General features: G+C 43.0%; 1 protein-coding gene across 1 annotated transcript in view; it reads right to left on the bottom strand.

Annotated features, from left to right (window-relative positions):
- Nucleotides 1–15556, bottom strand: part of LOC114641454 (multidrug resistance-associated protein 1-like) — a 164176-nt gene that overhangs the window by 16669 nt on the left and 131951 nt on the right. Inside the window, exons 23-26 of the mRNA XM_028790484.2 lie at nucleotides 10330–10456; nucleotides 9726–9827; nucleotides 7427–7570; nucleotides 3440–3598 (exon numbers count right to left, since the gene is read on the bottom strand). Coding sequence (XP_028646317.2) covers nucleotides 3440–3598; nucleotides 7427–7570; nucleotides 9726–9827; nucleotides 10330–10456 — 532 coding nt within the window. The remainder of the gene's footprint in view (nucleotides 1–3439; nucleotides 3599–7426; nucleotides 7571–9725; nucleotides 9828–10329; nucleotides 10457–15556) is intronic.

The raw sequence follows: 15556 nt of genomic DNA on the forward strand, positions 1-15556 counted from the left end.
GTGACTCCTTGTCTCATCCCTGCCACAAATATATCATCGCCCCAAGTCGTTCTGTGCAACAAGATGATATTTTTAACCTGAACATCATAATAATATAGTCGGCGCAAAATGTTTTAGACAGGGGGTGGGCAGGTATTGTCCGCTCTAGAACCGACCATAAAGTAAGATTGTTCTATGAGCAAACGGACAATAGCTCTCTCCCCATCCCACTATCTTAAGGCCCCTATATATACAAGCCGGGACACATGACGAAACGAGCCGCTGACTTTGGACCAAGAACTGAAAAGGTCAATGTTAGAGAGCACTGATAGGTTTCAACAAGAAATCGATACACGCTGTGAAGGCATGGAATGTACATCAGATCGGTTTGCAGTCTTAGAGCCCAGCAATCTGATCGAAACCACGGAAACTGAACTTCCCAAGTTTGTACAAAGTTTGGTTGAAAATTACAATGAGCTTTCTGCAGATGGTATCCTTACAGAAATTCCACGCCTGAGAAGATTTCTAAAAGCCGCCAAAGTACCAAAAGAAGAGTCTCTTGGTTGGACTTCCTTAAGATTCTTAGAGTTTGTGGTTGAATATGAACTTTTCGACTCTGTTCCCAATCTCACTTTAGCATTAAGATTCTTCTTAACTTTATGTGTTTCTGTTGCGTCATGTGAGAGGAGTTTTTCGAAACTCAGACTAATTAAGAATTATCTCCGATCCACTATGAACCAAACACGACTCTCTAGCTTAGCCATTTTGTCAACTGAAAACAGTGTAGCTGAAGGGGTCGATCTTGATGACGCAATTTCAAAATTTGAAGAACAAAAAGTTAGAAAGAAGAGATTCTAAGTAAAATGTTAAAGTACAGTTTGTTGGATTAGAGCCTAGAGAACGTAACTTGTAAACAACTGAGTTTTCATTAAATTGTATTATAATAATAATAAAGTTAGGCACTAGGTACTATCACTATGAAAAAAGATTTCTTACATTGTACATTAAACTGGCTTATTAATAAAAAGGCATTTTACTTTTTTTTATTCATAAAAAATTGTTTACAAAATAATTAACATTATGCCCTCTTTACTTAACCAATTGAATAAAAAAATTGCTTTCTCAATAAATTTCATTTTATATTTTGGTGGACATGGGGGTGACAAGTTTAAACTCGGCACCGGGTGCCACCAGACCTTGCTACGCCACTGGATTTATGTATGACAAATTTCACCGTGTTTTATGTTCCATGAGCCTCCGCTGTAATATTACGTACCTGTCTGTCTTATCACTCATAAGCTGAAAGGCACTTTCTATCAGTTTCCAGATCGCTTGCATCAACATCGGAGTTTGATAAGTCAGAGTCCAATTTAGCACAATAACCCAGAAAACAAATAATAAATAATGAACAGAATATTTCGCCAAGCGTCGATGCAATTCCAGATGTCATTTACTCTACGCTACTCACGCACATGCTGGGACTCAACGTCAAGTCAACAAGTCTAAAAGTCCTCCTAGCAGAGAGGGTCTACCTATAATGTAATGGTGAGTCTGGTCAACGTTTACAGCTGACTATCGCCTCAAAGAGTTAAACACGTGCGGAGAGCACAAACATAACCGGCGGCCAGGGAAAAAGCCTTCTGTAAAATAAGATTATACTGTAGCTTGGCATTCAAAGACAATAATGGACGAGTGGCAAGTGTGAACGATACGTCGTGGCTGTAGTTCACAGGTATGATGACAACGTCAGATGTAAGGTTCCTGAAAATATGAATTGGAAGATAGGAGTTCAAAGCAAACGGTGTGTCACAGCCCATCAAAAAGGAGGTGAGGAGGACCACCCTTACAATAACAAGTCAATAAGAGACGCAGACTTTGATACGTGTGCCATTCCAGCAGAACCCAGACAGGATCCACCACACGACGGCACATCTAAATGATCAGCTAAAGGAAGTCAACATTACCGTCTCATTGGCAATGACAAACACGTCATGCCAGAACGTGCCTGTGGCATTTTAACACGCAGTTCATCCACAGGCCACAATGCTTATCTAACCTCCATTTGCTGTTGTAATGCCACACAGTGACACACGCTAGTCAGAATGGCAGACAACTCAAACACAGGGGGTCCCACATGTCTATCTGTCTGTCTGTCTGTCACTGCGCTCCTTCCAATGTACAAATTCATCTTTCAGCTTCAGTTACCTTGTGCTAATGAACGGCAGTTTTACTTTCCTGTTTTCCCTCAGCGTCAGGTTGTTTGTTCAGTTTCTTTTGCTCTCTCCATTGTTACGTATGTGTCCAGTAAATGATTAGAAACAGGACTCTGCCACCCCATACACTTAAAGTGCACTGACTGGAGGAAATGTGGGGTGGGTTTTAGGAAGAAATCCTGTGGGTGGAGCCTTGGCAGCGGACGATTTTGTGGTCTTTTAATACAAAGTTTTTAACGTGTTGTCTTCGTATTCTCATTTGAGAGCCTAACAAGTGGGAAACTACTGATGAAGACAACTGCAGGAGCAACCACAGAGCAAGTGACAGCAGCTAGCAGAGGTGCCAGTCTCATGATGACGTGTTCATTCAGTATCAACGACGGGCATGAGAATTGGCGATCTTGGAAAGCAAGCCATACAAATTAATACCACAGTAATGGCGATGGACAACAAAATGTCCCTTTGCATCTTTCTCGTGGGAGGAAGAGCTGGCCAGGTTACCAGGAAGGAGGCGCAGGACATGTCTACACCTTAATGACGGCTCAGTCCACACCAACACAGATAAATCCTAAAGGGCTCTTTGAATTTGAACAGATTTCTCTTCCATCCTGACCCACTCTGAAATGACAAGAAATGCGTATATTTTGGTTCACCAGCCAAGAGCACTGCTTGTTTATGGAGCAGACCTGAAGGGAACCAAAAAGATGAAAGAGCAAGGAAAAAACAAACCGCACTGCTTTGTGTGGGCAGACGATGAAGCCCACTGGCTTTAAAAGGCTACAAACGAGTAGAATGTGACAATGTGGGGGTCCTGTCAAAAGGAGTGTTAAAGGGTGCAGGTAAAATCAGGAAAGGACAGGAGGACACAAGGGGAGGGGACAGAGCTGAAGCCAGGGTTTGATCACATGACAACCAGACACCAATCAGCCTTCTCAAAATGCTCCGCCCCCCACACACACACACCATCCATAGTGCTATGTGACACCCCGCATTCCCAAGTTTATACAAGTCAATGGAGAGTGGATGAGGTCGAAGCGGGAATTTCACCAGGAATCAGGAAGGCCTGCTGAGCCTGGCATTGGTGTCACAGATCATCCCAAACTCACACATTTGACATGCAGTGACGTGCAGCACAAACGTAGATATAAGCATCCGAGAGCGGCACTTCCGCCCTCCATGATGTCCTCCCGCTTATGTGACATGTGACGTTATGGTGCCCAGCTGTTTTCGCCGCACGTCCCTCTTACCTGAGGTATGATGTTCAGTTTCTCACGCAGGTCATGCAGTCCGATGGCACTTATGTCTACTCCGTCTATAAAGATTCTGCCTTTGGAAGCTTCTAGGATCCTGAATAAGCAGTTTGTCAGCGTGGACTTCCCTGCTCCTGTCCTTCCCACAATTCCCACCTTAAAAAGAGAAAATCAAACATTTAAATAAGTGAAGCAGACAAATGTGAGGGCGTTCATGGTCACTGCCCCCCCCTCCCGGGCCTGTCATCAAACCCACACTCACCAACATTTAGTTTTAAATTAAAATGTTACAGTAAGACTTTGACTCAGGTACACATTGTGAATATTTTAATTTCAATTCCGAGTATTCGTTGAGTCGACTCGGCCCGTTGTTGGGCTCTTATTGTGTGTCAGCATTTTGATTCCGTGTTGCTGTGCAGGATCAATCATTTAAGCCACTGTTTGAAACAAGATAAATGTCTTTTACTGGCAAGACATTCTGACAGTCCAGATCTGGCTCTGGTGGTGAAGTTTCAAGTTCTTGTGGTGCTTTTTGGACTTTTAACATTTTTGGAAACTTACGTACAGGTAGCCTCTCAGTTATCGAGGTGATTAACTATTCTTGGTCAACTTTGTGTGAACTGCACTGCTGCTTTATGTTAAACATCTGCTGCACCAACCGTCCAAGTTGGGCTGAAATCTAAGTGACCAACCTAGACCTCCACATATCCAGCATTAACATTTGCAGTGCACCATCTGTTGGAATGCATCTTGTGCTGCATGTGGCAATAACATGCATTGTGTTTGTCATTCCAACAGATGATGCATCACAAACATTAGCACTGCTTTTACAACACCATCATTAAAAGGTTTCTGATTTTTGTAGAATGGACGAGGAGCTGCTGGAAGACGATTCTAATTCATGTACAGAATATGGAACATACGCTGGAGCAACGATTTATGACACTTCTGTTACTCAGCATTTTGTTGTTCCTTCAATCCAGGATATTACAAGAGGTGTCTCAGTGGAACCCTAACCCTTCTTCCTTTGTCTTGGACCTTACCTTTTTACTATTATTAGAACACTCGAGACGAGAACAGGCCATTCAGTCCAACAACGCTCGCCAGTCCTGTCCACTTATTTCTTCTAAAAGTCACTAAAGTCCTACTGTCTACCACACTACTTGGTCATTTACTCCAAGTGTCTGTGGTTCTCTGTGTAAAGAAAAACTTCCTAATGTTTGTGCAAAATTCACCCTTAACAAGTTTCCAGCTGTGTCCCCGTGTTCTTGATGAACTCATTTTAAAGTCACCATCACGACCCACTGGACTAATTCCCTTCATAATTTTAAACACCAGTCAGGTCTCCTCTTAATCTTCTTTGTTCTTAAACTGTAAAGGCTCAGCTCTTTTAATCTTTCCTCATAAGTCATCCCCAGTAGCCCTGAATCAGCTGAGTCGCTCTTATCTGGACCTTTTCTTGTGCTGCTATGTCTTTATGGAGACCCAAACTGCCCACAGGACTCCAGATGAGGCCTCACCAGTGTGTTATAAAGCCTGAGCAGAACCTCCTGGGACTTATATTATATACAGTCATATTAAAAAGTTTGGGAACCCCTCTCGGCCTGCATAATAATTGACTCTCCTATCAATAATAAAGATAACAGTGGTATGTCTTTCATTTCCTAGGAACATCTGAGCACTGCAGTGTTTTCCAATTTTTAGTGACGCAGTATTTAGTTGTATGAAATTAAATCGAATGTGAAAAACTGGCTGCGCACAAATGTGGGTCCCAATGTCATTGTGCTGATTTGAATGCCTGTCACTGCTCAATGCTGATTACGTGGTTGATGAGCTCGTTACGCCTTGAACTTCATAGACCGGTGTGTCCAATCATGAGATATAAAGGGATTTAAGGTGGTCAATTACAAGTTGTGCTTCCCTTTGACTCTCCTCTGAAGAGTGACAGCATGGGATCCTCAAAGCAACTCTCCAAAGATCTGAAAACAAAGATTGTTGAGTCTCCTGGTTTAGGGGAAGGCTACAAAAAGCCATCTCAGAGGTTTAAACTGTCAGTTTCTGTAACTGTAAGGAATGGAATCAGGAGATGGAAGGCCACAGGCACAGTTGCTGTTAAGCCCAGCAGGTCTGGCAGGCCAAGAAAAATACAGGAGTGGCTTATGAGCAGGATTGTGAGAATGGTGACAGACAACCCACAGATCACCTCCAAAGACCTGCAAGAACATCTGGCTGCAGATGGTGTATCTGTACATCATTCTACAATTCAGCACACAAAGAACATCTGTATGGCAGGGTGATGAGAAAGAAGCCCTTTCTGCACTCACGCCACAAACAGAGTCGCTTGTTGTATGCCAATGCTCATTTAGACAAGCCAGATTCATTTTGGAACAAAGTGCTTTGGACTGATGAGACACAAATGGAGTTATTTGGTCAGAACAAAAAGTGCTTTGCATGGCGGAAGAAGAACACCGCATTCCAAGAAAAACACCTGCTACCTACTGTCAAATTTGGTGGAGGTCCCATCATGCTGTGGGGCTGTGTGGCTAGTTCAGAGACTGGGGCCCTTGTTAAAGTCGAGGATCAGAGGAATTCAACCCAATATCAACATATTCTTCAGGATAATGTTCAAGCATCAGTCACAAAGTTGAAGTTACTTGCGCAGGAGTTGGATATTCCAACAAGACAATGACCCAAAACACAGCTGGAAATCTACAAAGCCATTCATGCAGAGTGAGAAGTACAATGTTCTGGAATGGCCGTCACAGTCCCCTGACTTGAATATCATCGAAAATCTATGGGATGATTTGAAGGAGGCTGTCCATTAAATTGAACTGAACTGGAGAGATTTTGTATGAAGAATGGTGAACAATACCTCCATCCAGAATCAGACGCTCATCAGAGGCTATAGGAGGACAGCGTCTAGAGGACAAAAGGAGGCTCAGCTAGGTATTGATGTCATATCTCTGTTGGGGGCCCACATTTATGCACCTGTCTAATTTTGTTATGATGCATATTGCATATTTTCTGTTAATCCAATAAACTTAATGTCACTGCTGAAATCCTACTGTGTGCATAAGGCAGGTCAGATATTAAAAGGAAATTGCTACTTTGAAAGGTCAGAAAATGAGAAAGAAAAAGCCAAAGAATTAAGAGGGGGTCCCCAAACTTTTCCCTATGCCTGTATGTATATCTATATCTATACACACACACACACACAGACGTAAACATCCTTTGCAGAATGACTTTGCAGCATTTATTTAAAAGACACCCACAGCAGATCACTGAACACTTTCAGCAAAAAGCTTTGTAAAAATCCAGACCACTCATTCCAGAAGCATTCCTCGTGGGATTCCACCTCATCAGTGAAGCCCAATCTGCACGTCTGAAGCCATGCTGACCGTTCTTAACATGTGATACTTAATAAGTTGTTCCTTTCGTTTACCAATGACATGTGTTAGCCTCACTGGCCTGCGGTTATTTCAACAGCCTGATGTCCTTCTTATACAACAGGATAATATTTGAGAGCTACCCGTCCTGCAGAACTTCCCTCACGTGCAGATATTTTTAAATAATACACATCAAGGGTTTATTCCTATACTCACTAACCATCTTCCATGATAAAGGTTCTCCAGTCCTGTTGATTTGTTTGATTTCAGCCTATTTAATCCTTGCAGCTCTTCTCTCTCTACAATTTCCAAATCTCTCTTTAAGAGTTTCTGTCAATTCCAGGAGTTATCGACTTCTTCACAGTGCTAAGTTCTGAACTTTCATGATTTCCCAGTCCGCACAACGCCGGCAGGATATTACGAGGGTCTGGATTTTTCTGTTAGGTAACCCTTAGCTGAACTGTCATGGTGGGTCAGTCTCGTATAACCCAACCAGAGGTGCTATGGCTCACCACATACTCGTGCACTTGAATGCCATCACCATCAGATTATAAGTGAGGACACCACCATGTGACTTGTATCCCATGATGCCAATTACCTTTTCTTTACAGAGAGTTTGGAAGGACACGTCGTGAAGAGCGGGCTCCAGGTTCCTTTTGTAGCGCGCCTCATACTTGTCAAAGTGCACAATCCCTTGTTCTGGCCAGTCGGCAGGTGGTCTTGTGGGTAACGTCCAAGGTGCCTTTTTGAGAAAGAAAAGACAATTAAAATAAATGTAAAAAAAAAGGAAGTGGAGTAAAGGATAACGCAAGGCAAGCCACCCACTAACATTTAACATGCGACCAAAACAAAGCCAAGTTGGGGGATTAGCGTGGCAAACAAGCTGGTAAAGGGGCGCTCGCTCTGATTTCTGCAGTCCAGTTAGGAGGATGCCATCTTTTTATGTGTTTACATTTAAAATGAACCACCAGACGAGAAAACTGAGGCTGCCTGTCTGCTACCTGAAATCATCTAAGTCTGATGCCGCCATGAAAGAAAGAGCACAGGGTGCAAGACGATGTTCACTCCTGCACCAGCAACAGCCTGTAGAATAAATGCCAACTGATAAAATAAAAGCCACACTTGATGACATTCGTACACTGTCGTCATTTTAAGTGCTCTCAGGGTCCTTTCTACTTTTTAGACACAGGCGCAGGACTACAGGGTCCTAAATGTTAAGAAATTTGGGAAGTTCACCAAATGCAAATAAAAAAAAAACAAAACCAAAGAGTCTTGATCAAGACGAAAATGTCCCACTTTCTTAGAATAACACCCTCGTGTACCCCCGGGGTCTAGCTGTGTGGCATTTGATAGGCTGACTGGCACCACCAGACCAGACGGACACATGTTGAATGGCTCACCACAGCTGATCAAGTAGTAAATTCCAAGGCACAAACGCGCTGCGTCTCACATGGATTTACGTCTATCATGACTTTCACTGGCACTGTGACGTGAAAATGGACAGAATTAGTTTAATGCCAGCATTCCTCATCAGCACAAACACTAGTAAGACATTTTTCCCTTCATTCCATGCTGCTTAATAAGGCCGTTTACCGGCTGCTTTTCCATTTCAAGTTTCATATTCATAGCAGCGCCGTTTTCCAGCTCTTTCAGAGTCTTTTTTGGAAACACGCTGCTCACAATGACGCATGAAGACATGGGAGCAGCACACATAACAAGCTGACCGGAGTCTTCATCAGCTGTGACCTCCACAAACTATCAAACAGAGTCAGATGAAAGCTGCCTGAACTCTCTGAGTGTTGACGTCAACGCTGAGCTTCCACCTTTGTATAAAATAAAAGATTTCCCGATCGGCAAGAAATGAGATTTTTGTGGTGGAACTGCAGGTAGAGCACAACTTGAACGCGTTTAGTTTCTTCTTTATTATCACAAAACAAAAAACACAGCTTATGTTTAATTGTCTTTTTTTGCAGACCAAGTAACAAGTAAAGTGCAACCTCACGTCTCTCCACTACAATCCGACCGGAAATGTATACAAAAGTGAGAAGATGGAGAAGGTCAAACATCACAAGACGGAGCAACTGAAGGGGTAGCACTGACACATGATGCCGCCTGTCTCTTGTGTCTCCCTAAACGTGACACCAGTCTCTGACCAGGCTCGTGTAGAAAAACTGGAAGGACTAAGTCAGACAGCATTACTGAGGACCTTTGTACAGTACGGCCAGCTGCCATTATCTCTAGGAGGTTGGCATAACAAAGGGCGCTGACCGACATTTAGAAGAAAGAGCTTGAAAAAGCAGGAAATGAGGAGCAATAAAAAGACAACTTTATGGCAGATGGTCCAGACGTGGATTCTCCAAGTCCAGAGAGAAGGCTGCCTCATTTGCATATCAAAGCCCTTTTCGTTTTGGAGGTGGCCGCCCTGAAGAGCTTCCCAGCTCAGTTATTCCAGCAAGAAACAAACAGGACAGTGTGCTCAATCAAGATTGGTTAGCGCAGGACGGGATCCGAGGGCAGTTTAGGGCCAACTTGCAGTCCAAATCGAATACATCACTATAGTGTCATTGTCCAGGACAGGGTGAAGCGTTATAAACGTGACATGAGATGACAAAGGGCATTAAACACCACTCTTCCTAACCCTGAGTTCTGGTAAAGGCAAAGCTTATATAGTATCTGATGTCTAAATTAAGTGTAACTCCACAAAGCAAACTGTTGGATTAGCTGGATTAATGCGTAGATAAAAGGAGAGGCCCGTGCCAAGTTGTGGTGCCACAGACCACTCGAGTGACGTGCTGTACATTATGTGTGTTTCTTACAAATCAATTCACTTGAGTGACTGCCCAGGTGCACCAGCAGCTCAGATCACTGAATGAAGCTGAAGGGAGCCCATGTGTTACCTCTTTGTCCATTTCAGAATATTCACAGATTCTTTCGATGGCCACTGCGTTCGTCTCAATTTCACAGGCTTTGCGAACCCAAAAGTTCAAAGTTGCCGTGATCTGTAAAGACATTTTGAAACAAACCATGAATAAGCAGCACGTCACTGTCAACTCACAGAGTCACCAGTGTCTCCATCTCCATCAACCCGTCCAGTATTGGAGAGCATGAAGTGCTTGACGCTGACATTTATGTCTTGATAATGACATCACACAATCTGCACAGCAAAGGTTACAAAATGGTGGCACCCATAGGAAAAACAAAAAGGCGCTGCAGGAAAGAGTATTTTATTTTTCAAGTAGATAAAAACGTATTTAAACATGAAACAATTGCTTGGCCTTTCAAAACCTCAGAATGACATCTCTGCAATTTTTGAGGCCAAGGAAAACCTGTAAAAAAAAATTCAAAATGAAATCCTGACAAGATCACGACAGTACAAAAGACAAAGTGTCATCACGTCTTTCTGCATTTGAATCCAAATTTAGTATAAAGATTCTGATCATCATGCTTTGATCATGTGGTTCAGAGAAGACTAAACGTCAAAACTCTTCAGAATGAACTTACGTTGAGAGCGTAGGTCATGGCGAGGCCCACCGTTCCAGAATCCAGGTGACTTTTATTTTTGACCATAAAGAGTGCAGCTAAGAAGATCATCAGGTTTCCAACAAATTCAAGTCTGACTGCCAGCCACCTACAAACAGCAAATACAAGGTCAAAATTGAAATCCGTTTTTTTTTTGTGAACATGAGGGCAACCATTAAGGAGGATATCAGGGAGGCTAAAAGACAGTTGGAGAGAAATAGAGCGGATAAGGCGAAAGACAACCCTGAGAGATTCTTTAAATAGTACGAGAACAGTCAAGGAGAAGTTGAAGTGCATCAGGGAGAGTAAAGGGGGATTAAAAGATACAGACAGTGAAATAGCAGATGATCTAAACTGACATTTGTCTGAGGTGTTCACAAGTGAGGAAGTGGATAACCTCAGAGCAGTAACAGGGACTACTAAGGAGGTACTGAGGGATTTGGAAATTGTGAAGAGAGAAGAGCTGCTCAGATTAAATAAGCTGAAATCACAAAAATCACCAGGAGCAGATAATATTCATCACCGAGTGCTTAAGGAAACTAGCGAGTACATATAGAGACCCTTGACAAATATTTAAGAAGTCACTGAGCACTGGAGAGTTTCCGAAGGACTGGAAAATGGCAAATATCATCCCATTATATAAAAAGGGTGACTGGGCAGATCCAAGCAACTATAGGCCAGTAAGCTTAATATGCATGATAGGAAAATTAATGGAAGGAATTATTAAGGATAAGATTGAGCAACACCTGGCAAGGACAGGACAGTCAGCATGGGTTCAGAAGAGGGAGGTCGTGTTTTACTAACATGCTGGAATTCTATGAGGAAGAACAAAATAATACGACCAGAGTGAAGCAGATGTGATTATTTATCTGGACTTTCAGAGAGCATTTGATAAGGTGCCACATGAGAGGTTGGGCATCAAATTAAGAGAAGTGGCAGTTCAGGGTGATGCTTTTAGATGGGTGCAGAATTGGTTCAGACAAAGGAAGCAGAGGGTGATGGTGTGAGGAACCTCATTAGAACTGGCCGATGTTAAGACTGGTGACCAGCATGGGTCAGTGCTAGGGCCGCTGCTATTTTTAATATATATAAATGATTTAGATAGAAATATAAGTAACAAGCTGGTTAAGTTTGCAGATGATACCAAGATAGGTGGATTAGCAGATAATTTGGAATCAGTTATATCATCACAGAAGGACTTGGACAGCAGACAGGCTTGGGCAGATGAAATTTAATGTCAGTAAATGTAAAGAATTACACATAGGAAGTGAAAATGTGAGGTTTGAATACACGATGGGCGGTCAGAAAATCGAGAGTACACCTTATGAGAAGGATTTAGGAGTCATAGTGGACTCTAAGCTATCGATTTCCAGTCAGTGTTCAGAAGCCATTAAGAAGGCAAACAGAATGTCAGGTTATATAGCGCCTTGATGTGTGGAGTACAAGTCCAAGAAGGTTCTGCTCAAGCTTTATAACACACTGGTGAGGCCTCACCTGGAGTACTGGGTGCAGTTTGGGTCTCCATAAAGACACAGCAGCACAAGAAAAGGTCCAGAAAGGAGCAACTCGGCTGATTCAAGGCTACAAGGGATGAGTTATGAGGGAAGATTAAAAGAGCTGAGCCTTTACAGTTTAAGGAAAAGAAGATTAAGAAGTGACATGATTGAAGTGTTTAAAATGATGAAGGGAATTAGTCCAGTGGGTCAAGACGGTGACTTTAAAATAAGTTCATCAAGAACACGGGGACACAGCTGGAAACTTGTGAAGGGTAAATTTCACACAAACATTAGGAAGTTTTTCGTTATACAAAGAACAATAGACACTTGGAATAAGAAACCAAGTAGTGTGGTAGACAATAAGACTTCAGAGACTTTCGAAACTCGACTTGATGTTTTTTTGGAAGAAATAAGTGAACAGGACTGGCGAGCTTTGTTGGGCTGAATGGCGTGTTCTCGTCTGGAATGTTCTAATGTTCTAATATTATTAATTTGCTTTGATTTGTTGCTGATGGTTCTTTAATGTACAGAATATAAAACTATAATCCTTGTCTTGTGGTTTACTCCTCAAATATCCATCCCCATATCTGAGTATATGAGAAAGTCTACAGGAGACCACTCCTGATTTTTCATCCTGTCTTGATATATAAAAGATAAGACATCAGACAGATGAGCCTCTCAGGTCCAGAACAGCCGTGTTCCGTATGCCACGTCGCTGCATTCTATGCATTGTACTTGTGGATGAGCAGTCATTGGTTGTTGGCTCTCATACACGCAGAGCTGGCCCTATGATTAATAAAATGCCAAACCTGCTTGAGGGGCGAGTCGCAGATTAGTTGGGGTGAGTCCCTGGGGATGTCAGACTACACGAGTAGCCATCACAGGAGTGCCACAGACTCCCTAAGATTACGTCAATGAAGGCTACGACTGAAAATGCTGAAAAAGTCGTCTAATGTGACACGGCCTTTAAACCGCATTCTGTATGGCATTAAGTTTGACTCACAAATCCGTGAGGTCTTCAGTTGTAGTCACAGCTTTTCTGTTGTTCTGAAATGAATGTGTTGCTGGATTTGTCCTCTTTTAACGCATTCTTGTTTATCGTGGCACTGGAGTGTGGTGACGTGTTGCATGTTGATCAGCACAAGAAATAAGAATTTCACTCAACTTTGTACATGTTAATGATATCTACTGTATAATAAAGCGATCAAAAGAAGAAGGGCAAGTGTGAGACACTATAAGAGTGGAAGCCGCATTGAGAGTTGCCTTCAAAAACGGGACGTGTAAAAGTGAAGAGGAGGTGATGAAAGCAGCTTGAAGATAATGAGAGGGTGTGAGAAGCAGGCGTTACAGGAACGTGGTGCTCAAGAGAGGACATGAGGACATCAAGGAAAGGCACTGAATAATACCTGCCTTTGAGAGGTGATGTGGCTCCTTACTACTAATAGGAATAGACAGATAAACAGGAACTACATAAGAGATGGAAAAGCTGAGAATCTCCCATCAAGGCACTGATAGGTGGACAGAGATGAAAGGCACTATATTAAACTAAACGAAGGTCTATATTTCAATCCATTCTGGTTTCTCATGGGGTTGTGTTGCATGTTGGTTGGACACTCAAGTAAGCCCCCCCATATCCTCTGTGACTTGTGACAATATGACGACTACTGCGACTACACAGACGTCCGCGGTCACGTGGGCGTAGAGCCACTCGGCCTGCCAGTTGCTTCTTTCCTACGTCAGCCACTCTGCTCCGCAGATTTTGCCTTCTTACACCCTCAAACACTCTGCATTGTGTGGCGGGACGTGCAGTTGTGTCCATTTTCAGGTTGTGTTGTGTTGTTTGTTTGGTTTTATAGGATGCTGTCTTGTCACTTGAGTTTTGCTGTTTTTGTATCTTCAGCTATTACCCTGACAGAAACTCCCCACAAGTATAATAAAGTTCAGCATGTCACATAAACACGACTGTGAAGTCTTATTCAGGACGGCTGACCCAATAGAATTTAGAATATTCAGCCCTCACTGTGTAGAAGCACATCTTACAAATGTCATTGAACGACAACTTTAAACGCAAAATGCCATTCATGATACGAATACTTAAACACCAACACATAATAATAATAATAATAATAATAACAATAATTCTTTGCATTTATAGAGCGCTTTTCTCACTACTCAAAACGCTCAGCAATTGCAGGTTAAGGGTCTTGCTCAAGGGCCCAAAAGAGCAGAGTCCCTATTGGCATTTACAGAATTCGAACCGTCAACCTTCCGATTGCCAGTGCAGACCCATAGCCTCAGAGCCACCACTCCACCTATGCACATAAGTCCAGTTTGTCGAGTTGTCACATTTCTAGAGACAAACACGAGCGACCGGGTGGTCATTTGGTGTCCGGTGGGGATGAGCCATGGAGGGCTGACCTCGGCCCTGACCGTCGGACCACCATTCTCCTGGACTTGTGGTTCTTAAACCTCCAGATGTGTGACACATTTGTTATCTGATGCCATTTACACAATTGTTTCAAACCCTAATTTCCTGTGCCTGACTGGATTTTCAGGACGCAGCACTTGTTACTTTCTTTGTGACTGCACAGATAAACCTGTGCCTGCTGCTGTATGTCACGTAGTAACATGAATTTACAGTGCATCCGGAGAGTATTCACAGCGCATCACTTATTCCACATTTTGTTATGTTACAGCCTTATTCCAAAATGGATTAAATTCATTTTTTTCCTCAGAATTCTACACAATTCTAACAACAATGTGAATTTCCCATTGGGATTAATAAAGTATCTATCTATCTATCTATCTATCTAATGACAACGTGAAAAAAGTTTACTTGAGGTTTTTGCAAATTTATTAAAAATAAAACAACTGAGAAATCCCATGTTCATAAGTATTCACAGCCTTTGCTCAATACTTTGTCGTTGCACCTTTGGCAGCAATTCCAGCCTCAAGTCTTGTTGAATATGATGCCACAAGCTTGGCACACCTATCCTTGGCCAGTTTGGCCCATTCCTCTTTGCAGCACCTCTCAAGCTCGATCAGGTTGGATGGGAAGCGTCGGTGCACAGCCATTTTAAGATCTCTCCAGAGATGTTCAATCGGATTCAAGTCTGGGCTCTGGCTGGGCCACTCAAGGACATTCACAGAGTTGTCCTGAAGCCACTCCTTTGATATCTTGGCTGTGTGCTTAGGGTCGTTGTACTGCTGAAAGATGAACCGTCACCCCAGTCTGAGGTCAAGAGCGCTCTGGAGCAGGTTTTCATCCAGGATGTCTCTGTACTTTGCTGCAGTCATCTTTCCCTTTATCCTGACTAGTCTCCCAGTCCCTGCCGCTGAAAAACATCCCCACAGCATGATGCTGCCACCACCATGCTTCACTGTAGGGATGGTATTGGCCTGGTGATGAGCGGTGCCTGGTTTCCTCCAAACGTGACGCCTGGCATTCACACCAAAGAGTTCAATCTTTGTCTCATCAGACCAGAGAATTTTCTTTTTCATGGTCTAAGAGTCCTTCAGGTGCCTTTTGGCAAACTCCAGATGGGGTGCCATGTGCCTTTTACTAAGGAGTGGCTTCCATCTGGTCACTCTACCATACAGGCCTGATTGGTGGATTGCTGCAGAGATGGTTGTCCTTCTGGAAGGTTCTCCTCTCTCCACAGAGGTCCTCTGGAGCTCTGACAGAGTGACCATTGGGTTCTTGGTCACCTCCC

The sequence above is a fragment of the Erpetoichthys calabaricus genome, chromosome 4 (genome assembly GCF_900747795.2).
Source record: "Erpetoichthys calabaricus chromosome 4, fErpCal1.3, whole genome shotgun sequence".
NCBI lineage: Eukaryota > Metazoa > Chordata > Cladistia > Polypteriformes > Polypteridae > Erpetoichthys > Erpetoichthys calabaricus.